This window comes from Syngnathus typhle, linkage group LG7 (genome assembly GCF_033458585.1).
Source record: "Syngnathus typhle isolate RoL2023-S1 ecotype Sweden linkage group LG7, RoL_Styp_1.0, whole genome shotgun sequence".
Classification (NCBI taxonomy): domain Eukaryota; kingdom Metazoa; phylum Chordata; class Actinopteri; order Syngnathiformes; family Syngnathidae; genus Syngnathus; species Syngnathus typhle.
In genome coordinates, this window is record NC_083744.1 from 2,964,626 (window position 1) to 2,991,417 (window position 26,792).

A 26,792-nucleotide genomic window follows, 5' to 3' on the forward strand; every position below is an offset into this window, starting at 1 on the left:
CGTCTGTGAACCATGGAGTAGGCTTTCTATGGTGAGTTTTCAGACGTAGTGGCGGTACAGAGTCGATGACATTGTCGCATTGAATTCATTTGTAAGATTATCAATAGAGCCGATTTATGCGGGAAATATGGCAGTTGCCAGCGGCAGTAACTCAGATAGCGCAGTCACAGTTACGGAGTTAATAATATGGCTCTAGGTCTGTTCCTGGCGAGGTTGGACTCCATCTTCCTCATGTAGTCTGCTTTGGCTTTTTTAATCCCTTTCTTCAGGTCAGCCTGAGTTGAGCTGTAAAGGGCTCTGTTGCCTGACCTGAAGGCAGAGTCGCGGGCCCTGAGGAGTGTGGACCTGGCTGGACCAGGGTTTCAGGTTGGAAAAGATCCAGATGGTTTTGTCCACGGATACAGGCCCAATACAGAAGTTGATGTAGTCCAGAACCGTCCCTGTGAACATTACCAGGTCTTGGTGGTGAAATAGGTCCCAGTTCGTGTCTTGGAGGCATTCCTGGACTTGGCTGAGTGCATTTCCAGGCCAAGTTGTTACAGTCCTTGTGGTGGGCCTGGATCTGCATCTGAGGGGGGTGTATGCAGGGATGAGTAGCAGGGACAGATGGTCTGACTGTCCGAGGTGTGAGAGGGGCATGGCTCTGTACCCGTGCTTGATGTTGGAGTACACGTGGTCCAAAGTCCTTTCCCCTCTTGTTGGGTACTTAACGTGCTGGTGAAACTGTGGGAGTACAGTCTTCAGATTGGTCTTATTAAAGTCTCCCGCTATTACGTGAACACCATCGGGGTGGGCCTGCTGCTGTTCATTGATGGTGTTCAATAAGAGAGAGGGTGTCGCGCTAGCGTTAGCATTTGGCAGGATGTAAACAGTGGTGACGATCACCACTGTTATCTCACTCAGTAGAAAATAAGGCCGGCATCTAACAGACATCTACTCAATGTCGGTGGACCAGTGCTTCACTATGATGTTGCTGTTGTTGCAACAGTCCTTATGTACGTAGATACAGAGCCCCCCACCTCTACTTTTGCTCGAGTCCTCAGTCCGATCCCAGCGGTGGAGAGAACGGCCTGCTAGCTGCACGCTAACATCGGGGATCTTCGGCTTCAGCCAGGTCTCCGTGATGATGAGGGCGCAGCAGTCACGAAAGTAGCAATTTCCCGCAAGCTGTTGTTTTAGATCTCCCGTCTTGTTGGTGAGGGATCTGGCGTTTGTGAGATACAGGCTCTGGATGGGTGGCTTGTGCGGTCGGTTCTTTAGTCTTAGCAGGAGGTTGGACCTACGGCCTTGCTTCTGCTTCCTCTCCCTCCTCCACCTGCGCCGCTTTCCAGACCCGACAACAATCCACGGGGAGTCTGGCGGTCTTGCTAGTTCGTCCGGGATGTTGTGGCTGTATTGAAATTCCCTCGAAACGGCAGTCTTATGTCGGTAGCCGATGTCTACAAGGTCTTGTCGGCTGTAGTCAAAGTCAAAAAGTCAAAGTCAGCTTTATTGTCAATCCCTTCATATGTCAAGACACACAAAGAAACCGAAATTCCGTTTCCTCCATCCCACGGTGACGAGACACAGTACACGATAAACATACAAGTAGACGACACAAAATAAAAACAAGAAGGCACAAACAATAAATAATAAATAAATAAAATGAGTGATGAATAGATAGTAAACAAATAACCCAATAAATAAGAGGAGCAAAACTGAGCCAGTGTGCGTACAGCAGACAGTAAGCATAGTGTAGTGGTGTACCGCCGAAGCGAAAATGCAAAAAGTCCACAATTAAACACACAGAAAACGTAAAAACAAACACTGAAGGGGAGAGCCGTGAGCCGCAGCCTCTGTGCACGCCACCATTTTGAATCTTAGTGCCATCTACAATAACAATCTGGGAAATCATAACAAAATCAAGTAAACCACCAGTTGACCCATAAGGCAAAACCATCAAATTTACAGACGGTGTGTTGGATAAAGTGCCTTGAAAGACTGCTGTATTCCTTTATCATGTCTAATAGAAGAGGTGATATTTTTGTGACACACCGCAAGTTTCAAAGCATTTTCTTGTGAACTGTATGCTAGCATCAGTTGGTGCTTTGAGGAAAATGACAAATACATTTCTGAAGTTTTTTGTGTGTCTAACAACTTGTTAGAAAAGCTATGTTTTGCCTCTAATCGTATAGTCCAGAGGCTAACTAAAGGACCAAACCTTATCAAATCAGGATAATGCTCCAAAAATGGTGCTTTGGAATAAATTTTTGATCTGGAAAAACTTCCAACAGCCTGTGACGGTGTTCTGATATTAGCATGTCAAGGTAGGAAATACTTTCCTCAGTATGAACAAGCTCAGTTATATCATTTAAAATCATGAGAATGTGCCATGCTGTTTCACTCAGTGGGATAGTTAATAATGATGAATGATTTTATATTTTAACAATGTTCAGTTTTCACTGGTGTTCCCACCGATGCTTTTACGAGAAGCAAAATTTGCTGGGATAGTTTTATCAGTAAATTTGTACGGAAATTGAGTGATGGACTTGTTAAGCTCTGTCAAGTACTTCTTGCGAATGAACACATTAAGACTTAGTGCCAGTTCCAAAGTAAATGAAAACAAAATGGAAATGACTTAATTTCACAGTGAAGGGACAAAGTTTCTTCACACCACAACAGTGTACCAGAGCAGGATTTCTCTTTCCAGACTGAACATCAAAATCCTAGTTCTCTTTTGTTCTTGATGGAAAATCTCCTGAATGTACATGTTTTTGCTGCCTCAGAAGATTGTGTTGGTGGAAGATTGTTTTAGTCGGGGCGTTAAACTCAGACCATGTTATGGCACGTATGGCCTTTTTCTGAAGTATCTCCAGCTTTTTTAAATGGGTGGGAAATGTGTTACACCATATAATATTGCAATATTTTAAATGAGGTTCAAATAAGGATTTGTACTGAATAAGAAGTGCAGTGAGTGGGAGATGTCTCAATTTGAAGAACAAAGCACCATATTTAGACAGTTTGAGTGTGAGATCATCAATATGTTTTTTAAAGTTCAAGAACTCGTCAATGTGGATACCAAGGAATTTAGTAGAGCTGACTCTGTTTTGTCCGTTGATTTTTATGCAAATTTGGTCAATGTCCTTTTTTTTTATGGGAGCAGAATACGATGTGGTTTGTTTTATTGACATTTAGGGAGAGTTTGTTGCATTTAAACCATGTGTTTATTTTCGCTAACTCACTATTTATAATTTGTTCAAGTGTATTTGGATTTTTGTGGGAAAGAAACAAGTATGTATCGTCAGCAAATAATACTTTATGTAGTATGGGTGAAGTATTAACAATGTCATTTATGTACAAGATGAAGAGGAGCGGCCCTAAGATGGACCCTTGGGGAACTCCATAATTGATGGGTTTGTATGAAGATTTATGGTTCTTAATAGAAACATATTGATGTCTTCCAAACAGATAGCTGCGGAACCAGTCTAACGCCAGGCCTCTAATACCATAATGTTGTAATTTATTTACAAAAATGTCAATCATGATGGTATCAAACGCTTTAGACAAGTCCAGAAGAATCCCAATACCATATTCACCTTTATCAATTGCCTCGTACATTTTATCAGTCAAGTCAAGTACTGCCATATATGTAGTGTTTTCCTTTCTGAATTCATACTGGGATGGGGCAATGATGTTTAGTTTGTTTAGATAGATGTTAAGTTTATTGTAAACTACTCTTTCTAAAACCTCGGAAAGAGTAGGCAAGATTGATATTGGTCTGTAGTTGCTAAGATAGTTTTTGTCTCCTGATTTAAAGACCGGTGTGATACGTGCTATTTTTACTATTTGTGGCACTACTCCAGAGAGTAGAGAGAGATTGATGCAATGTGAAAGAGATGCAGTTATTATATTGGAGATGCTTTTCAGAATTTTACTTGAGATACCATCTGTTCTAGCTGAGTTTGAATTCTTCATATTCATGATTATTTTATACACTTCATCGCAGTTAGTTGGATTCAGGAAGAAAGAGCCCAGGTGATACCTGATAGGTAGTCTTTAAACGAGGCATCCTGAGGCTGACTGATTTTACTGGATATGTTGCTACCAGTAGAGACAAAGTAGTTATTGAATTCGTCGGCAAGACTATTATTTCAGATGATGTTGCTTGTATTATCATCATGGTCAGGGAATACAGGAGTTTTTTGGTTTCTGTTCAAGACCTTATTCAGTACTCTCCAAGATTTCAAGTCGGCAAAATGATTTCTCTTCCGCTTTCTGATAATATGTGTAAGTTTATTTCTATAATTAATATATGCGATTTTATTGTTATGGTTAGGTTCATTTATGTATATTTTATATAATTTATTTTTATGCTTAATAGACTTTAATATGCCCTTAGTGATCCATGGATTTTGAGTAGTTGTATTACATATGATTACTTTCTCAGGAATGGTCCTTTGAATAGTGTCGGATATTTCTTTAGTTAGAGTTTCAAATGCAGCATCAACATCACTACAATCATATATTCCAGGGAGGTCAATGAATAATACAAAAGGGAAATGATCAGAAATCTCAGAGAGTACAGTTCCAGAAGTAAGTGTGGCGTTTTGAAAATTTGTGATGAAATTATCAATAATTGACTTAGTTGAGTGAGTGACTCGGGTATAAGCATTTATTGTGGGAAAGAAGGATGAAGAGTGCAATGTGTTTATAAAGTCATTCTTGGCTGTATCATCCTTGGAAAGATCAACATTGAAGTTGCCAAGGAGGACACAGCTTTTGTTGTTATCATTTATAGAAAATAATGCTTCCTCCAGTTTGGTCCTAAAGATTTCAAGATCAGCGTCTGGGGGACAATAGATTATCCCAATAATGAGGGTTTTCCTGCTTTTTCCGCTTATTTCAACAAAAAGGGAGTCACTGTGGTTGTCTGCTATGACAATGTCATCACAAATCCTCACGTTGTATGTGGAGGAAATATATAGGCACACGCCACCGCCAGGTCTGCCACATCTGTTCTTAGTCAACAACTTATAGCCATTAAGATTTAAGATGTCAGTGTATGACCTGTCATTCAGCCAAGTTTCACTGCAGCCAATTACGTCAAAGCTGCAGCCTGTGTTTGTAAGTAGAGTAACTAGATCATCATGATGTTTATTCAAGCTCCATATGTTTAAATGCAAAAAAGAGCAGTTATTTATATTTGTTAACTGTTTTAATTGCCCGGGAATATACTGATTACAATTCATATTTCTATGATAGTCAATGCAATTTATCCCCTCGTCTCCTTCACTGTCCATTTCATTAAGTGCCATGCACAGGGTAACGAGTGAGATTTACTGAGATCCAGCAACAAAGACACACACTTAAGACCATGGACATATACATAGACTCACCCATACCAAAGCTGGCTTGACAGACATACACCCACACACTCAAACACACAAGAACACTCTGTAGACATTACCCGCTGTATTGTCACAGAGCAGACGAACAGACAATTGCCTCGTCCTACCCAGTCAGTAGTATTCAGGCCAGTTCCCAAGCCAAAATGAGAAAATAAATGTAAGAGAGAGGAAAAGAGAAAAAGAGGGGGGCGAGTGGTGAGATGGGGGGAGGAAGAGAGAAATAAGCCGTTCACCGTCTCCAGGTTCAGTGGTTGTCATGACGACAGGGACGCTGTTTTGTATGACGTCATCATCACGCGCCTGTGTTTACAGTTGTGGGGAGGCGGCATGTTGCAAGTTGGCAGACAGTTCTTCTTGGGGTTGAGAATTAATGTCTCCATCTCCTCCACTCAGCCAATAAGTTGTTCGGGGGTTGGCATTAGGGATAATGCTAATTAAGCCTTATAGCTGTAAAGTAAACCGATTATTATTATAATAGTTATTTAGGGTTAGGGGTGCGAGAACTGGTTGGTGAATTGAATGGGGTGCGATCAAGGAAAAAGGTTAAGAACCACTGGATTATAGCACATGCAAAGAGGACTAGTCTTGGCTCGTGAGTGAACGATACGTTCAAAAGAACGAATCCTTTCAGTAAACGAGAGTGAACAGATCACTTCCTAAAGTGATTCGTTCTTTTTTTAGTTCATATGACTTCAACCAGTAGGTGTCGGTAATGCCCATTGAAGCTGATGCCACCTCGCCGTAAAACAAAACGAAGAAGAAAATGACGTAACTTACTGTTCACACGGGTCGTGAATTGCATTTCCCGTTCACCAACGAACGAATCAGTGAGTGAGTCATTCGCATTTTCAGTTCATCGTGAGAACGGATCAGTGAAGGAACGAATCGTGACTTTCTCGTTCGCGAACGAGTCAATGGGTGAACTGCCTTCCCGTGTGTTGAGCTCGAAGGGTTTTCTTCTTCTTCGGCCATGTTCTCTTAATAATGCACACACTTGGTTGGTTGATTACTTTTCCCGTTTATTTTATTATCCGCAACACAGGAGGTCAAACATATACGCACATCGCGTTTTGCATGCGGTTCACGCTACATAACAACCCAGGAACAGGAAGTGAAGTCTTCCATGATCACCAAAACAAAATCACCTCCAAAATAAAACGACAATTAAGAAGAACATCTTTCCACAACAAAAGATAAACCAACACATTCACTCAGGAGAACATAAATCCAACCCCCCCCCCCCCTTGTTCTCATGCTGTTAACCCATAGCATCTTGTGCATTTCCAAAGAACCATTTTTGAAACTTTTTGAGTCTCACTTTTGTAACTGGTTTTGTTAGTATGTCTGCAGCCATTTCTTCTGATGGACAGTATGCAGTGTGGATTTTTCCTTCATTCAACGCTTCCCGAATGAAGTGATATTTCACATCAATGTGTTTCGACCTCTGTCGGTTCACTGGATTTTTACTTAAAGCAATGGCCCCTTGGTTGTCCCCAAACAGTTTGACACACGTGTACCTTTTTCTGTCCATCCCGTTTAACAGTTGGATTAAGTACATGCATTCTTGAGTAGTGGTTGCAAGACCAATGTATTCGGCTTCACATGTCGAGAGTGCCACTGTAGGCTGTTTCTTTGACTTCCAGGATATTACTGGTCCCTCTTTAGTAAGTGCAAAACAGTACCCTGTTGTACTGCGTCTATCTTTTACAGAGGATGCCCAGTCAGAGTCACTGTAAGCAATTAGATCTAGATCCTCACTGTTTTTCTTAAAGATCAGTTCAAAATCATTTGTGCCTTTTAGGTATCTCAGGACTTGTTTTGCTGTTACCAAGTCCTCTCTCGTGGGTTGAGCTAGTGTTTGAGATAGTCTGCTAACAACCCAGCTTATATCTGGTCTCGTACACGTCATGGCATATATCAGACTGCCCATTATTTCTCTATACTCCCTTGGGTTAACTGTCCCATTTGTATCACTTCCTCTACATATAGTGTCCGTTTTTAATTCACACGGTGTGGATCTGGGTTTACATTCTGACATCCCAAAACGTTCCAACATTCTTTGAATGTACCCCTTCTGACTCATCCTGATTTCAGCCCCTTTTTGTATAAACTGGATACCAAGAAAACTGGATATTTTCCCCAGATCTTTCATGTTAAACTTTGACCTCATTGTTTCTTTGAATATGTTCAACATGTTAATATTGCTAGCCGCAATGATCAAGTCATCTACCCAGATGATAACCAGCAGAGTTTCATGGTCAATGTCTTTCCTGTATACACAGTGATCAGAAAGGTTTCTTTCAAAGTCATTTTGTTCAAGGTAGTCATTCAAGAGTTTGTACCAATTTCTCCCTGATTGTTTTAACCCGTAAAGGGATTTCTTTAATTTGTACACCAAATTTTCTCCTGACTGTTTGCTCAAAACCTTCTGGTTGGTCCATGTATATTTCTTCCTCAATGGGAGCATGCAAATATGCAGTTTTAACATCCATTTGGTGGATAATAAGATCATTCTTGTCACGGTGCGGAGTGGAGAAATGGAGCAGGGCGACCAAGTGCAGCTTGGACCAGGGTTTATTGCAGCAAACTCAAAAAGACTCGGCAAACTGACGTGACTGAACAACAAACTAACAAGACTAACAGACCAAAGCGTGAAACAAAAGACAGGAACCAAACAATCCGTGACCGTGAGACATGCATTGTCCATATCTTACGCGCACAATGCTCCGACCGCGAGTGATACTCAAACAGAACTTAAATACAACACAGGTAACGAGAGGCAGGTGCGTGTGATTACACTAAACAAGGGCACACAGGAAGGGAGGGGCGAGCACACAGACACAGAAACGATGACACATAACCAAAACTGGGGACGAGGCATGACAGAACCCCCCCCCCCCCACAAGGGACGGCTCCCGACGTCCCAAAAATCCAATCCCCCACGGCGGCACGCGGGGGGGCAGAGAGCCGCACTCGGGCGGCGACTAGGGGCAGAGAGCCGCACAGGGGCGGCGACTAGGGGCAGAGAGCCGCACTGGGGCGGGGACTAGGGGCAGAGAGCCGCACTCGGGCGGCAACTAGGGGCAGAGAGCTGCACAGGGGCGGCGACTAGGGGCAGAGAGCCGCACAGTGGCGGCGACTAGGGGCAGAGAGCCGCACAGGGGCGGCGACTAGGGGCAGAGAGCCGCACTGGGGCGGGGACTAGGGGCAGAGAGCCGCACTCGGGCGGCAACTAGGGGCAGAGAGCTGCACAGGGGCGGCGACTAGGGGCAGAGAGCCGCACAGTGGCGGCGACTAGGGGCAGAGAGCCGCACTCGGGCGGCGACTAGGGGCAGAGAGCCGCACTCGGGCGGCGACTAGGGGCAGAGAGCCGCACTCGGGCGGCGACTAGGGGCAGAGACCCGCACTCGGGCGGCGACTAGGGGCAGAGACCCGCACTTGGGCGGCGACTAGGGGCAGAGAGCCGCACTCGGCGGCGACTAGGGGCAGAGAGCCGCACTCGGCGGACGCCCGGGGAAACAGATCCGCAATTGGCGGACACCCGGGGAAACAAAACCGCAATCGGCGGACACCCGGGGAAACAGAGCCGCAATCGGCGGACACCCGGGGAAACAAAACCGCAATCGGCGGACACCCGGGGAAACAAAACCGCAATCGGCGGACACTCGGGGAAACAGATCCGCAATCGGCGGCAACTCGGGGAAACAGATCCGCAATCGGCGGCATTCGGGGAGTCCATGCCGCAATCGGCGGTATTCGGGGAGGCGGAGTTGTGCGCAGCGGCATGAGTCAAGCATGTTGCCTTACTAGATGTCGGGTGATGATCGCAGGTTCGGGCGCTGCTGGCACAAGGACCAACGGCGGCCGTGGGTCCAGCGTCGCTGGAGCGAAGGCCGACGGCGGCCACGAGTCTGGCGTTGCCGATGGGCGAAGTCCGATGGGAACAGCGGAGCCGGTCGCACCGGGAGGAACTCTGATGGCGGCCGCGAAGCCCATGGCGCTGGAACCTGCTCAGACGACGGGCGTGGATCGGGCGTCGTGGACGGGAGCTGATGGTGGAGCTGGTCCAAGCGCTGGTCGCTGTGATGGTCGGAGCATTCTGTCACGGCTTCGGAGTGGAGAAATGGAGCAGGGCGACCAAGTGCAGCTTGGACCAGGGTTTATTGCAACAAACTCAAAAAGACTCGGCAAACTGACGTGACTGAACAACAAACTAACAAGACTAACAGACCAAAGCGTGAAACAAAAGACAGGAACCAAACAAACCGTGACCGTGAGACATGCATTGTCCACATCTTACGCGCACAATGCTCCGACCGCGAGTGACACTCAAACAGAACTTAAATACAACACAGGTAACGAGAGGCAAGTGCGTGTGATTACACTAAACAAGGGCACACAGGAAGGGAGGGGCGAGCACACAGACACAGAAACGATGACACATAACCAAAACTGGGGACGAGGCATGACAATTCTGGACTGATATTTGCATTAGGGTTCGTACAGATGTCATGTTTGCTGTTGGTGCAAATGTCTCTTGGTAGTCTATTCCTTGTGTTTGGTTGTAACCTTTTGCTACAAATCTGGCTTTAAATATTTGTCCCTGTTCATTTTCTTTGAGGGCGTAGACCCATTTTCCTCCAATGGTATTTCTACCAGTAGGTAAAGTAGTCAGTTCAAATGTGTCATTCTCTTTCAGAGATTTGATTTCTTCTGTCATTGCCTGTTTCCACCTTGTAGCCTCTGGTGACATCAGTGCCTCTTTATAGGTTTGGGGAATTCCACATGTTGCTCTGTAACAATAATCAACACTTACAGAATTTACATTAGCTAGCACTTTGCAGTTAGATATGTAATCCTCTAAATATTTAGGAGGTTTTCTTTCTCTGTTAGGGTAGCGTTCAGTTTGGTTTTGATCATCACCCTCATTTCTTTCTGTGTCAAGGTTTGGTTCATTTGTGTTGATTTCTTCCTCTCTAGGAGTTCTATTCTCTGATGCATTTTCATTTTGTTGTTCTGTACTTTCCTTTGAAGGCACTACATGCTCATAAGTCTGAATTTCTGTGTCACATTCATCAGTCTGTGTTTGTTGTTCAACCGTGTTCTTTTTGATAAATCTCACGAGTCTGTGTTTTGACACTTTTCCGGTGTGGGGGTAATAAACCAGGTATGCTGGGCTATTTTTACTATACCCCACAAATACTCCTTTTCCACATCTGGGATCAAGTTTCTTGTGATCATGTATGTATGCATAACAGTCTGACCCAAATATCCATAGTTTTGAGAGATCTGGTCTTTTCCCTGTTAACATCTGATATGGTGTACTTTTAGTCCTGTTACTGTAGCATCTGTTGCGAGTGTGTGCTGCATTTTGAATGGCATAAGGCCATAATTCTTTTGGCAGACCCTTTTCTAGGAAAAGACACCTCCCCATTTCAAAGAGAGTTCTCCATTGTCTCTCAGCTGTGCCATTCTGATGAGGAGAATATGGTGCAGATGTCTCATGCTTTATACCTTTTTCCCTTAAAAGAGACTGGAAGGAACTGCTTGTGAATTCAGTGCCATTGTCCGATCTAATGCACTTAACATTGCAATATGGTGCACAGTCAGCTAGAAACTTTGCTGTGGCCTCTGTGGTGTCACTTTTCTGTTTTAGAAAGTAAACTGACACTGCCCCTGAATAATCATCTGTGAATATTATAGCATATTTGTGACCACTTTGGCCAATTGGTTCAATGGGGCCGGCTAGATCAGTGTGCATCAACTGTAATGGCTCACTCGCTTTTGGGTCGCTTTGTCTGTTTCTGTCGTTAGTGAATTTCCCTTCTGTGCACACATTACAATCTAACATGTCACTGCCTGTGATTTTCATGCCCTTTACAACATCAGGTAGCTTTAACACATCTCTAACATTACAATGTCCTAAAATTTCGTGCCATGTTTTCACATCACAAGTCAGATTAACAGTGTCACAGGACATAATGTCATTGAATGATGTTTCATTATTTACCGTTTTCAAATAGTAGAGTCTGTTGTATTCTTCGATGTAGAAGACTGTCCCATCTTTGTTCACCAGTTCACTCTGTCCCTTCTTGAAGATCACCTGTGCTCCATAGGTTGTAGCTGCCTTCACTGAAAATATGCTCTGAGGGTAGGATGGGATGAACAGGCATCTCTCAATGTGATGGTGGTACAGTGTCCTTGTACGTCCTGTAGAGAGACGTTGGCATCTCCCCTCTTGAGTGCGACGTTATTTGTCCTGGATCCATCAGCAAGCTCCATGTAGTGTTTCTCAGGATCAAAAGTCTCATCAAACTTTATGAACTTGTTCTCCGTAATGATTAAGATTAAAGATTAAAGTCCCAATGATCGTCACACACACACCTGGGTGTGGTGAAATTTGTCCTCTGCATTTAACCCATCCCCGTGTGATTTTAATCCATCCCCTGGGGGAGAGGGGAGCAGTGAGCAGCAGCGGTGCCGCGCTCGGGAATCAGTTGGTGATCTAACCCCCCAATTCCAACCCTTAATGCTGAGTGCCAAGCAAGGAGGCAATGGGTCCCATCTTTATAGTCTTTGGTATGACCCGGCCGGGGTTTGAACCCACAACCTTCCAGTCTTAGGGCGGACACTCTACCACTAGGCCACTGAACTGTGTGAATGTTAAATCTTCACTGCTTTGAGTTGTGTGAATAGCAAATGGCCTGTAAGCTTCAGGAAGCCCCTTTAAAATCATAGCGATGTGTGAAGTAGCACCACAGTCCACCATTAGTCCTTCTCTTATTATGTCAGTAGGCATAAGTCTTTGACTAACTTTAAATACAAAAGTCTGCTCTTCTTTCTTGTCCTCTTGTTTTTCTACAGTTAGTTTTGCATCATCTGTGTACTTGGTTTTTCTTCTACATGTCTCATCACTGTGTGTCGAGCTTCTATGGTAGCTACACCATTTAGGTGTTCCTTTTGGCGACAATCTTTTACAAAATGTCCTCGGTTTCCACATCCATGACAGACGATTGAGGTTAAATTAACCTTCATCACATTATCTGTTTTTACTTTGTTGTCGAATTTCTCGGTTTCCTCATAACTTCGCAGGTTGCTTTTGAACTGTGTGAATGTTAAATCTTCACTGCTTTGAGTTGTGTGAATAGCAAATGGCCTGTAAGCTTCAGGAAGCCCCTTTAAAATCATAGCGATAATAAGTCCATCACTGATGACTTCTTTTGCATTTCTTAGGGAGGTCACTGCTTTTTCAGCTCGGATAATATAATCTTTCACTGTCTCATCAGGTTTCTTCTGTAAAGACGTCAGCTCTGTGTACAGTGCTATTATTCTAGGTTTGCCTTTACTATCGTAGTGGTCACGGAGTATTTTTAAAGCTTTTCTTCCGTCGTCAGTCGCATCTCTCATTACCAGTGAAAGGCTTTTATCATCAAGGAACTGAATCAGTTCAGCGTAGCATTCAGCATTCTTCTCTGCATCTGGATTAGTGTCTGATAATATAGTGTCCTTTAGGCCAATGATCCGCATGTGGCCTAGAAACTTTGTCTCCCAGAGTTCGTAACCGTTTTCGTCTCCGTTGAACACTAACCTCTGCCATCTTCCTCCTGTTGTGTCACGCCTGGGCCCATAACCTGTTGAGCTCGAAGGGTTTTCTTCTTCTTCGGCCATGTTCTCTTAATAATGCACACACTTGGTTGGTTGATTACTTTTCCCGTTTATTTTATTATCCGCAACACAGGAGGGCAAACATATACGCGCATCGCGTTTTGCATGCGGTTCACGCTACATAACAACCCAGGAACAGGAAGTGAAGTCTTCCATGATCACCAAAACAAAATCACCTCCAAAATAAAACGACAATTAAGGAGAACATCTTTCCACAACAAAAGATAAACCAACACATTCACTCAGGAGAACATAAATCCAACACCGTGCATCAACGGATCAGTCAGTGAACATGTTGCGTCTCCTGGCGTGAACTATGTAAGCCAATGAGGTAAATTTTGGATTCTATGCTCACTGTATGTCACCTTAAATGGCGACCTTGCAGCAGTGAGAAGACCCTAAGCTATTTTTGCGGTACAGAGAAGATCTAGTTTCAGCAATGTGTAGGTGCTTAGAATATGGAAGGGCCATTCGTCCGTGACCAGGAATACCTTTGTCCATGCACTTTTAAGGGCATCGGAAGTAACCAATAGAGTGAGACTCGGACCGCAGCTGTTGTCTTTTGAGGTACAAATGATGGGGGAGAACAGATAGAGGGGGGTCAAGAACGCGAAGAGGAGAGCGCGAAGAGCAAGGGGCGCGCAAGGCGCAGGGGCGCAAGGGGCAAGAGCAAGAAGCGCGAGGGCCTTTTTGGGGCGAACATCTGTGCTGTCAAGAGCTGAAACATCTTTGCTCTTGGGGCCACCCTAACTTTTGGAGAGACATCACTTTGACATCGGTTGAATAAATCTTTTCCCAATCAGCCGTGTGTCACCGAAGTGCTTCCTTACCCGGACCAGCCATCGTCCACTGAGTGTTTTTTTGGAGACCAGCGAAACAACAAAGACCATTCACCACACCAGAATGTAGATTTACGATTTACTTATAGTAGGTTTTAAATAATGTGTATGCATATATATGCCTAAATATTGTTATCCAATATATCGACTGCAGTTTCACGTTAGATTGCTGGTTTGAGATGTACTATTATTACTATTATTATTATTATTATTATTATTATTATTATTATTATTATTATTATTATTATTATTATTATTATTATTATTATTATTATTATTATAAACATTTATGTTATAATTTGTCAGGTGTTTTATTCCTTGTTTTCATATTCGCCAATCAAAACATAAAATCGGACATTTGGTTAACTGCTTTATATGACAATATGTATATGTGATTTACGTTGTTATATGAGTTGGTGCCCCCCAAAATAACAAATGTCGGCATAACACAAACAAATTCGATATAATGTCATACTTATCTTATTTCATATTTATATAGTAATGTCACTATTTATTCAGCCGAAATATCATTTCATTGTGGAGAGCCGTATGGAACGAAATTTCGTTTTGTGTGCATAAAGTGTTTACAAAATGACAATAAAGTCTGTCTAAGTCTAAGTCTATATTAACATCATCAACTACAAGCCAATAACTACAAAATTAAAACATCAACGTCGGCATAACGTGTGTCGGCTGGCAATGGCATAGCCGCAATGCTGTCTGTCACTTTTATTATTATTATTATTGTTATTATTATTATTATTATTATTATTATTATTATTATTATTATTATTATTATTATTATTTTAACAAACATTTATGTTAAAACTTGTGTGGTGTTTTATTCCTTGTTTTTATATTCGCCAATCAAAACATAAAAATAAGACATTTGGTTAACTGCTATATATGACAATATGGATATGTGTTTTACGTTGTTATATGAGTTGGTGTCCCCAAAATTAACAAATGTCGGCATAACGGGTTTTTTCAACCTTTAATTCAAACACATTCGGTATATTAACACCATCAACTACAAGCCAACAAATACAAAATTGAAACATCAATGTCGGCATAACGTGTGTCGGCTGGCAATGGCATAGCGGCAATGCTGTCTGTCACTCATTCGTTAATCTTCGCGAACGACCAATCAGCACCGATTCGTTGAACAATTCGTTTGAACAAATCTTTTGAATGAACTGATTCTAAAGATTCAGTTCACCTAAAATAACTGGAATGCCCAAAACCCAAAAGTAGTTTATTAAAAAAATATATATACCAAAGTGTTTTCAACTCGAAAACAACTTTCAAACAGGTATTTTTACTTTGAATACATTGTTTTATTTTTCAAGTTTTAAGATCAGCATGTTAATTTTCAGGTTAAAGTTTGTTTTTTCCAAGTATGAGGTTGGTTTTTTCAAGTATAAAACTTTTGACCCCAATCTACCTCCATACATCTGTCGTTCCGTTCTCCCTCCCAGCATTGACCCCTTCCAGTTTGCATACCGAGCCAAGCGGTCCTCTGAGGATGCCATCTGCTCTGCCCTCCACTCGGCCCTCACCCACCTGGAGAGAAGGGACTCGTATGTGAGATTGCTGTTTGTGGACTTATGTTCTGCCTTCAACACCATTGTGCCACAACGTCTCATCAGCAAACTTGACAAGTTGGGCCTCAGTACCTATCTCTGCAACTGGCTACTGGACTTCCTCTGTCAGAGACCACAGGTGGTACGTGTTGGCGACAAGATCTCCGCCAGCATCACGCTGAGCACAGGGGCCCCCCAAGGCTGCGTGCTCAGTCCGCTACTCTTCACCCTCCTGACGCATGACTGCATTGCAACCCACAGCGACAACCGCATAGTGAAGTTTGCTGACGACACGACTCTGCTGGGTCTCATCACCAAGGGAGACGAGACTCAGTACAGGCTGGAGGTTGACCTTCTGACCACGTGGTGCAGGGACAACAACCTCCTGCTGAACGTCGACAAGACCAAGGAGGTTGTTGTTGACTTCCGGAAGGGTCACACCCAACACCTGCCGCTGACCATCGACGGTGCTGTGGTGGAGAGAGTGAGCAGCGCCAGGTTCCTGGTGTAATGATATGTGATTGCAGACGATCACCCACAGAGGGCTGTATAGCCTCAAGGGAACTCTGTATGACGGAATGTATGTACAGGGAGTAGAAGAAGAATGTTAGCGGGAGACTACGGGAGTGATTAAAATAAACAACTAGCTGAAGCTAGTATAAAGTTCAACTGAAGCCTTATTTAAGGAGCATAAGAACTTTACATGGTACCAGGACGGGGTTAAAAGAAGCAACACAATGGATGCAGTAAAACCGCCAGGTCAGTTAAAACTAACTGGAAACGTAGATGCAAGTTGGAGGACATTCAAGCAGCAGTTCCTGCTGTACATCGCCGCGGTCGGAGTGGATCGAAGAGCGGAGGGAAGAAAAATAGCAATGCTGCTCACCATCGCCGGCCCAGAGGCAATTGAAGTCTTCAACACCTTTGTGTTTGCTCAACCCGAAGACGGAGAGAACTTTGAAGAGGTCTTAAAGAAATTTGACGAGCATTGCATGTCAAAGAAGAATGAAACGTACGAGAGATACGTATTCCGCTCACGTGTTCAGCGCATGGGTGAGTCATTTGATAATTTTCTCACCGACCTGAAGATCAAAGCTCAGTCCTGTAATTTTGGAGAACTCAGAGACTCTATGATAAGAGATCAAATAGTTTTTGGAACAAATGAAAAGAAGCTCCGGGAGAAAATGTTGAGGGAGACAGACCTCACATTTAGCGGTGCCATAAAAATATGTCAAGCCAGTGAGCTTGCACGACAACAAGTACTGACTTTCAGGGAGCCTGCTCACGGAGCTGTGCACCAAGATAACGAGGATGTGAACGCTGTGTTTGTGAAAGGAAAGCCACAGAGCAAATTTAAGAACAGTGACACCAGGAATAAAAACAAGGACAAGGAGATGTTCACGTGCAAGAGATGTGGTGAGCGACACAGACCAAGACAATGTCCTGCCTTTGGAAAAACATGTGTAAAGTGCAAAGGACAAAACCATTTTGCCAGAATGTGTCTCTCTAAGAAAGGACGGGGTGTGCACACAGTGCAGGAAGAATCAGATGACAGTGATGATCTGAGTGACACATTTTTCATAAAGATGGTGTCACATGATGAAGATGTTAAGACAGTGTCTTCCAGAATTAATGGTTCAGATCAGGCTGTAAATACAGTAACAGATGACAAATGGACTGCTCCACTGCTAGTTAATGGGACAATTGTAACATTTAAAATTGACACTGGGGCTAGAGCTAATTTGATCAGTGAGAAAGATTTAAATGCACTGACTGAGAAGCCTAAAAAATTCACAGAAAGAGTCACACCCCTGAAGGCTTATAATAATCAGCCAATACAGACAAAAGGTGGATGCAGACTTAAAATAATGGCAAAAGGCAAACAGCATAACCTGTTATTCACCATTGTGCCAAATGGACACGAGTCTCTTTTAGGAGACAAAGCCTCTGAGGATCTAGGTCTAGTAAAGAGGATCTATCAGATTAATACTGACAACATTAAAGTAGTCATGCAAGACAAAGGACAGGAACAAAAACAGTGTGAGGGAAGTGCAAACATAGTGGAGAAGTTTTCTTCTGTCTTCAAAGGACATGGGACTTTACCTTACACTTACAAAATACAACTCAAAGATGATGCCAAGCCTGTTGTGCATGCCCCAAGGAGAGTGCCAGCACCACTCAGAGCTGGCTTGAAAAAAGAACTTGAAAGAATGACTCAAATGGCGGTCATTGAGCGAGTGGAAGAACCCACAGATTGGGTCAACTCAATCACGTGTGTCAAAAAGAAGAACACAGGTGCCTTACGAGTTTGCCTTGATCCCAAAGATTTAAACGAAAACATAAAGAGAGAGCATTATCAGATCCCAAAACGGGAAGAGATCATTAGTGAAATGACTGGTGCTAAGTTTTTTAGTAAACTAGATGCCTCTCACGGATTCTGGCAACTGAGGCTTGACCCGGAAAGCAGCAAGTACACCACCTTTAACACACCATTTGGACGTTACTGTTTCTTAAGACTCCCATTTGGCATTAAATCAGCGCCAGAGATCTTCCACAGAGCAATGGAGTCCATGATAGAGGGTCTGGACGGCACCAGAGTCTACATAGATGACTTGGTCGTCTGGGGAAAAACACAACAACAACATGATGAAAGACTGGAGAAACTCTTTCAGAGAGTCAAAAAGCATGGACTAAAACTGAATAGAGACAAGTGTCTCTTTGGTGTCAAGGAGATGATTTTCTTGGGAGACAAAGTCACAAGTGAAGGTGTGGAACCTGACCAGTCAAAAGTGCAAGCCATATTGGATATGCCTGCCCCCACTGACAAAAAAGGTGTCCTGAGAGCCATGGGGATGATCAACTTCCTGGGAAAGTTCATCCCTAATCTTACCTCTAAGACGGCATGCCTCAGGGAGTTACTACAGCACAACACAGTATTTGAATGGACTTGTCGACATGAGAGGGAGTGGAAAAAATTAAAGGAAACTGTAACTACAGAGCCAGTCCTCACATTCTTTGACCCATCTAAACCCACAAAGATCTCCACTGATGCCTCAAAAGATGGTTTGGGAGCAGCACTGCTACAGATGAATGAGGACAAATGGCAACCTGTAGCATATGCGTCCAGGTCAATGACAGAGACCGAGCAGCGCTATGCTCAAATAGAAAAAGAGACTTTGGGGTTAGTGTTTGGATGTGGAAAGTTTCACAGTTATGTGTATGGACTGCCAACCTTTACAGCAGAGACCGACCACAAACCGCTCATCACAATCAGAAAGAAGAACCTTAACGACATGTCACCCAGAATTCAGCGCATGATGATGGCATTGCAGCGCTACGACTTTGAACTTATTTACACACCTGGAAAATATATTGTACTGGCAGATGCTTTATCTCGTGCACCAGCACCAAACAGTGACATGCTGGTCACCCCGGTGACTGATGAGTCTGAAACACACATAAACATGGTGACTGCTTCTCTCCCAGCATCAGATGGTATGCTACAGAAAATTGTCCAGGAGACGGCGAAAGATCCTCTGCTGCAGAAAGTTTCACACCATCTACAGAATGGATGGTCAAGAGGAGTCTGCTCAGGGTTTTACCCTGTGCGAGCGGACTTGTGTGTGGCGGATGGGCTGCTACTGCGACAAAACAGGATTGTCATCCCACAATCCATGCGCCAGGACATGCTTCGGCGTATACATGAGGGACATCTGGGCGTGGAGAAATGCAAAAGGAGAGCAAGAGGAGCAGTTTATTGGCCGGGCATCAACAAAGACATTGAGGAGATGATACAGCAGTGTGAAACGTGTCTCAAACATCATTACAAACAAACAAAAGAGCCGATGCTAATCGTAGACCCACCCACTGCACCATGGCAAAAAGTGGGAACAGATTTGTTTCATCTGCATGGCAAGGACTATCTTCTAGTGATAGACTATTATTCTAACTATCCAGAAGTTGCACAATTATCCAGTACATCAGCACAGTCTGTCATCACACACATGAAAGGGTTCTTTGCCAGACATGGAATCCCGCGATGTGTTGTCAGTGACAATGGTCCACAATATGACTGTGGGGAATTCAGTGAGTTTGCACAGGTATATGGATTTCAACATGTCACCTCTAGCCCGTTGTATCCACAGGCTAATGGACAAGCTGAAAAAGGGGTGCAGATTGTAAAGAGACTGTTGAAAAAAGCAAAAGACTGTAAAGCTGACCCTTACCTGGCTTTGCTAAGCTACAGGTCTGCAGCTCTGGAGTGTGGTGCATCACCGGCTGAGCTACTCATGCATCGCAAGCTGCGCACCACACTTCCACACATTTCAAGACACAATGATAACAAAAACACAGATGGACTGACTGACAAACGGATGAGACTCAAGTACAGACAGAAAATGAACTATGATAAAACCGCAACACAACTGGAACCTCTTCGGGAAAGGGATGTTGTGAGGATTGAGGGTCCTGAGTCCTGGGACAGAAAAGCCAGAGTCCTCAGTGAAGTAGGTCCCAGGTCTTTTGTGGTCGAGACAGAGAATGGACAGGTATTAAGGAGAAACAGGAGGAGTCTGTTAAAGACTCGGGACATTGAGAATCAAGCTGAGGAGGTTGGAGCTGAACAGCCAGAAGGTGCTACTCCAGATGTGCACCACAGTGATCCTCCTTCACCTCCCTCAATGACTGTGACACTCAGAAGGTCTACTAGACCTAGAAAGCCCCCTGGGAGGCTCATAGAACAAGAGTGAACTGTTCAACTAATATAAAGTGAAAGAAAGTTGTTGGCACTAGGCACTGTTACATTAAGAAAAAAAAAAAAAAAAAAGGTTCATACTTATGCTGTATTTGGTATGTTAAATGTGTTATTGACTTTTACAGTTGTGTAAATGTGAAGAACAATTTGGTATAACTGTGTTTGGTATGTTAAATGTGTTATTGACTTTTACAGTTGTGTAAATGTGAAGATCAATTCAGTGTTTGATATTCATTGGATTTGATCCATAAAAGTTAATGGTATGTTGTCATCATATCGAGTATATGGGTTAAACGACATTTTGTGTTACACGATATGTTCATGTTGTGTTTGCCTGTTTGGAAGGGGGATGTAATGATATGTGATTGCAGACGATCACCCACAGAGGGCTGTATAGCCTCAAGGGAACTCTGTATGACGGAATGTATGTACAGGGAGTAGAAGAAGAATGTTAGCGGGAGACTACGGGAGTGATTAAAATAAACAACTAGCTGAAGCTAGTATAAAGTTCAACTGAAGCCTTATTTAAGGAGCATAAGAACTTTACACCTGGGGGTGCACATCAGTGAGGATCTCTCCTGGTCCACCAACACCGCATCACTGGCGAAGAAGGCCCAGCGCCGCCTGTACTTCCTGCGGAAACTCAGGCGAGCGAGCGCTCCTCCGGCCGTCATGACTACATTATACCGTGGCACCATTGAGAGCGTCCTCTCCAGCTGTATTGCTGTTTGGGGTGGCGGCTGCACTGACTACAACTTGAAGGCCCTGCAGCGCATAGTGAACACGGCTGGTAAGATTATTGGTGCTTCACTCCCCTCCTTGAAAGACATTTACATCTCCCATCTCACCCGCAAGGCGACCACGATTGTGAGTGATGTGAGTCACCCCGCTCACTCTTTTGTTTCTTCCGTTTGAGCTTCTGCCCTCTGGGAAGAGGTATAGGAGCCTGCGCTCCCGCACCACCAGACTCAACAACAGCTTCATACTCCAGGCTGTTAGGATCCTGAACTCTCTCCCCCCTTCTGCATAGTGTCCTGTACTTTTGCGCTATATTCTGACTGTCTGCTGTATGCACACTTGCTTTGCGCTATATTCTGACTGTCTGCTGTATGCACACTTGCTCCATTTTTGCTCCTCTTATTTATTATGTTATTTGTTTATTTATTATTCATTCATCACTTATTTATTCATTGTTTGTGCCTTCTTGTTTTTACTTTTTGTGTTGTTTACTTGTATGTAAATTGTGTACTATGTCTTGTCGCCGTGGGATAGTAGGAACTGAACTCGCTTCCCCTTTCTGCGTAGCGTCCTGTACTTTTGCGCTACGCAAAACAGTAAGACAGTAAGTCTGCTGTATGCACACTGGCTCCGTTTTGCTCCTCTTATTTATTGTGTTACCTGTTTATTTATTATTTATTCATCATTCTTATTATTTATTGTTTTTGCCTTCTTGTTTTTATATTGTGTCGTTTACTTGTATGTCTATCGTGTAATATGTCTCGTCATCGTGGGATAGAGAAAACGTAATTTCGGTTTCTTTGTGTGTCTTGACTTGTGAAGAGATTGACAATAAAGCTGACTTTGACTTTATTGTCATAGCTTCGAATAAATCTCGGAATCTCTCTGTGGTGTATTGATTTGGTAATGTTGTTTGGTATAAGTATTATTTCAGTGCTTATTTACTGCAAATGTGATACTTCTACTTTTACCCAGTAGAGGGCGCATTCGCCTTAGAGTTGACTACTGAGGATTGATGTTAGACCGAAGAAGTTGTACAAGACAGAAACATGTGCTTGTACTGTGTGTGCCGTTCTTATTAAACGTCCTTTAAACTTGGAGAGTGTGCGCGTCATTACGGCCACGATACAACATATTTTTGGCGACGAGGATAAACAAAGTTTTGAAGAAAGGACGAGTTGTTCGGACGACAAGGACTTAAAAAGGGAGGAGTACCAAGTACCGTGAAAGTTTGTAGAAGATGGCGACCATTGGCACTCTGGCGGCGTTTGATGCGAAAAATCAAAGCTGGGAAGAATACTGTGAAATAATGGATCAGTTTTTTGAGGCCAACGAGATTGATGATGGGGATAAGCAGAGAGCTATTCTCCTCAGCGTTGTCGGCGCATCTACCTACAGTTTAATGCGGAATCTCCTTAGTCCAACTAAACCAAAAGAGAAGACTTACGGCGAGCTGGTGGCACTACTAAAAAACCACTTCGACCCAAAGCCAAGTGAAATCGTCCAGAGGTACAAGTTTGATTCTTGCAGTCGTAAACCAAATGAGTCGGTGATGGAGTACGTAGCGGAGCTGCGGAGGCTGGCCCAGGACTGTAATTATGGCAACACCTTGGAGCAAAAGTTGAGAGACAGGATCGTTTGTGGAATAAATGATGATCGGATTCAAAGAAGACTCCTGGCAGAAGCAGATCTAACGTGTGAGAAGGCTTTGTCCATTGCCGTTGCGGCAGAAACAGCAACTAAAAATGCGCAAGACCTGCAGAATCCGTGCGCCACTGCGAAGTGCTTCAAAGTAAACAAAGGCCCGCAGCAGCAAGGTGCGTTCAAGTGCGGAAATGTGCAGGAGTGCTATCGTTGCAAAGGACAACACAACGCTGCAGAATGTAAGTTTAAACAAGAAAAATGTCATGCATGTGGAAAAGTGGGTCATATTGCCAGAGCCTGCAGAAATAAAAGCAAACAAAAGAGATATGTAGTAAATCCTACAGCTAAAAAGGAGCAGTCTCGTTCAAGCTATCGGTCACATAACGTTCAAGAGCGACCAGAGGACAGTGATACAGATGGTTCAGAAGAAGATTCCTTTCCTTTACAAAATATAAAGTTTAAGCTGGGACGCATGAGTGACATATACCTGAGAAAAGTTGATCCGTATACAGAGAGCATGAAACTAAATGGGAAGAGAGTTCAGTTTGAGATTGACACAGGTTGCAGTCTCACAGTAATGAGTGAGAAGACATTCCTAACAACATGGAGAACCAACAAGACTCCTTGTATTAAACCAGTACGACTCAAGTTGGAGACATACACTGGGGATCGAGTTGAAGTTGTGGGAGCAGCTCAAGTCCAAGTCAAGTACAAAAAGCAAAGAGCTAAACTGCCCCTAGTGGTTGTGAAAGGAGATGGTCCCTCATTACTAGGCAGATGCTGGCTAGAGGACATTCAGCTGAATTGGAAAGAAATAAAGGCCAGACACAAAGAAAGACAAGTACATCAGATACACACAGACCAGAAAACAGTGGAAACAAAAGTGACCTTACAAGAAGTACTGTGCAAACATGATGAAGTTTTCAAGGAGGAGCTGGGCACTTTAAAGGGCACCAAAGCCACTATTCATGTGAAGGGAAATGCTGTTCCGCGCTTCTTCCGTCCAAGGTCTATTCCTTATGCCATGAGAGCAAAAGTGGATGAGGAAATTGACCGACTGTTAAAAGAAGACATTATCACACCAGTTAAGTACTCAGAATGGGCAGCACCAGTGGTACCTATCCTGAAACCAGTGGGCACAGTCAGATTATGTGGAGATTATAAACTAACTGTAAACACCGTGTCATCCCTTGAGCAGTATCCGATACCCAGAGTGGAGGATTTGTTCAATGCACTTGCAAAGGGTAAGCAGTTCTCTAAGTTAGACATGAGTCATGCTTATCAACAGATACTTATGGATGAGGACTCCAAGAAATACCTCACCGTGAACACGCACAGGGGATTGTTCACCTACAACAGGCTTCCATTCGGTGTGGCCTCTGCCCCGGCCATATTTCAGAGAACGATGGAGAGTCTTTTATGTGGGATTCCTCTAGTAGCTGTGTATCTAGATGATATATTGGTAAGTGGCATGGACCAATCTGATCACCTAAAAAACCTAGACTCTGTGCTAAACAGATTGAAAGAAGCGGGACTACGCCTTAGGAGAAACAAGTGTACGTTCCTTCAAGATGAAGTGGAGTACTTGGGCTACAAAGTCGATGCACAAGGATTACACCCCATTGCCCAAAAGGTCAAAGCAATCAAAGATGCTCCTGCCCCAGCAAATGTTTCAGAGCTGAAATCATTCTTGGGATTGTTAAACTACTACAACAAGTTTCTTCCAAACCTGGCAACCCTGTTGGCACCTTTACATGAGTTGTTGAGACATGATGTTCGTTGGAAATGGGACAAAGAACAAGAAGAGGCATTCCAAAAGGCAAAGGACTTGCTTAACACTTCAGATGTTCTTGTACACTACTCAGCTGACCGTGAGTTGGTTTTGGCGTGTGATGCTTCCCCTTACGGAGTGGGGGCAGTATTATCACATATCATGGAAAATGGAAGTGAGAGACCAATTGGATTTGTGTCCCGTACCTTACAACCTGCTGAGACAAGATACTCACAGTTGGATAAAGAAGGACTTGCGGTCATGTTTGGGATTGAAAGGTTTCATAAATATATATATGGTCGGAACTTTACCATTTACACGGATCACAAGCCATTGATTTATCTGTTCAATGAGAAGAAGCCAATTCCTCAAATGGGATCACCTAGAGTGCAGCGGTGGGCTGTGAAGTTGAGTGCATACCAATACAACATTGTCTACAAACCAGGCAAACATCATGCAAATGCAGATGCCGTGAGCAGGATGCCAGTTCCTGTCAAGTTAAGGAAAGAGGAGAGTACTGAGCAAGTACTTATGATGGACATGTTGGATGAGACATTGATAGATGCAAAGCAGATAAAGAGCTGGACGGCAAAAGACACTGTTTTATCACAAGTTCATGAATACATCCTGAAAGGGTGGCCCACAGAAACCGATCCAAGTCTGAAAGCTTTCCACCAGAGAAAGTTGGAGCTCGGTGTTAGAGATGGCTGCGTTCTCTGGGGAGCTCGAGTGGTCATCCCTGCCAAAGGAAGAGGTAGGATGTTAAAAATGTTACATCAAACTCACACAGGAATGACTAAAATGAAAGGTTTGGCAAGATCATACATGTGGTGGCCGGGAATGGATCAGGATGTAGAGAGAACGGTTCAAGCATGTCACGAATGTCAGGCACATCAAAAAGCACCTGCTTCTGCTCCTCTACACCCGTGGGAATGGCCTGAATCACCATGGTCAAGGATTCATGTGGACTATGCAGGACCTTTTCTAGGAGAAATGTTTCTCGTAATTGTGGATGCACATTCAAAGTGGTTGGATGTTTACCCTACAAAAACATGCACATCCTTAGTCACCATCGAGAAACTCAGACAGAGCTTTAGTAATTTTGGAATACCAAAAATGCTGGTGTCCGACAATGGAACTTGCTTCACAAGTGCTGAGTTTGAAGCGTTCATGAAGCAAAATGGAATCAGTCATGTGAGATCCGCTCCTTTTCACCCATCCTCAAATGGACTCGCAGAGAGAGCAGTTCAAACTTTTAAAGAGGGGATGAAGAAGATGAAAGAAGGGACAATACAAACAAGGTTATCAAGATTCTTGTTTAGCTACCGGATCACACCTCACGCAACAACAGGCTTATCACCTGCCGAACTCATGATGTCACGCAGACTAAGGTCCGCCCTGGATTTGGTTGTTCCGGATTTGAAAACCAAAGTGCAACAAAAGCAACTTAAACAGAAAGAAAATCATGACACACGGAGTAAGCAGAGAGGGTTTACGTCAGGAGAGGACGTACTCATCAGGAACTATTCCTATGGACCGAAATGGATTCCTGGTGTTATCCAAAACACTTCAGGACCCCTTTCCTATACCGTTAGTGTTGGTACTGGTCAAGTTGTGAAAAGGCATGTAGATCAAGTAAGAGCAAGATTTTCCAAGCTCGAGACAACGGTGGAGAAGGAGAAAAACTTAGTATTTTTTCCAGAGACTGTTGCAAAGATTCCACTACCGGAAATAAATAAACCACAGATGTTAGAACTGAGTTCTAATTCAGAGAAGGTGTCAGAGTTACCACCTGCTACCAATACCCAGGATGAAAAGGTTGTACCACCACAGCCAGAGTTGAGACGTTCTAGTAGAGAGAGACATACCCCTGTTCACCTCAAAGACTTTGTTCCTTAAAGTAGAATGTTATTGAAAAAAAAAAGAAGTCATACTGGGTTACATTAAGTAATTGTTCTGTTTATGTTTATTGAGTGTATAACACATGTTGTTTTTGCTTAAATGTGGGGGAGATGTGGTGTATTGATTTGGTAATGTTGTTTGGTATAAGTATTATTTCAGTGCTTATTTACTGCAAACGTGATACTTCTACTTTTACCCAGTAGAGGGCGCATTCGCCTTAGAGTTGACTACTGAGGATTGATGTTAGACCGAAGAAGTTGTACAAGACAGAAACATGTGCTTGTACTGTGTGTGCCGTTCTTATTAAACGTCCTTTAAACTTGGAGAGTGTGCGCGTCATTACGGCCACGATACAACACTCTCATGAAAAAAACTACGTTAAAATAGTTTTCAAATTAATGCTACCACTGCGTAATATACTGAAATATTACATGAATAAATGTAGAGTTTCGCGGTATTAAAATTAAATAGTAAATATTCATATTTACTATTTTATTTAAGTAAGGACTA

The 26,792-nt window shown here is 43.4% G+C and overlaps 2 protein-coding genes across 3 annotated transcripts in view; both read left to right on the plus strand.

Annotated features, from left to right (window-relative positions):
• Positions 1-26,792, plus strand: part of LOC133157241 (collagen alpha-1(I) chain-like) — a 337,276-nt gene that overhangs the window by 39,756 nt on the left and 270,728 nt on the right. The window lies entirely within an intron of this gene.
• Positions 21,984-26,781, plus strand: LOC133157236 (uncharacterized protein K02A2.6-like). Its single transcript, XM_061283616.1, has one exon. The coding sequence runs from the start codon at positions 22,206-22,208 to the stop codon at positions 26,277-26,279; it is 4,074 nt and encodes a 1,357-aa protein (XP_061139600.1). The 5' UTR covers positions 21,984-22,205; the 3' UTR covers positions 26,280-26,781.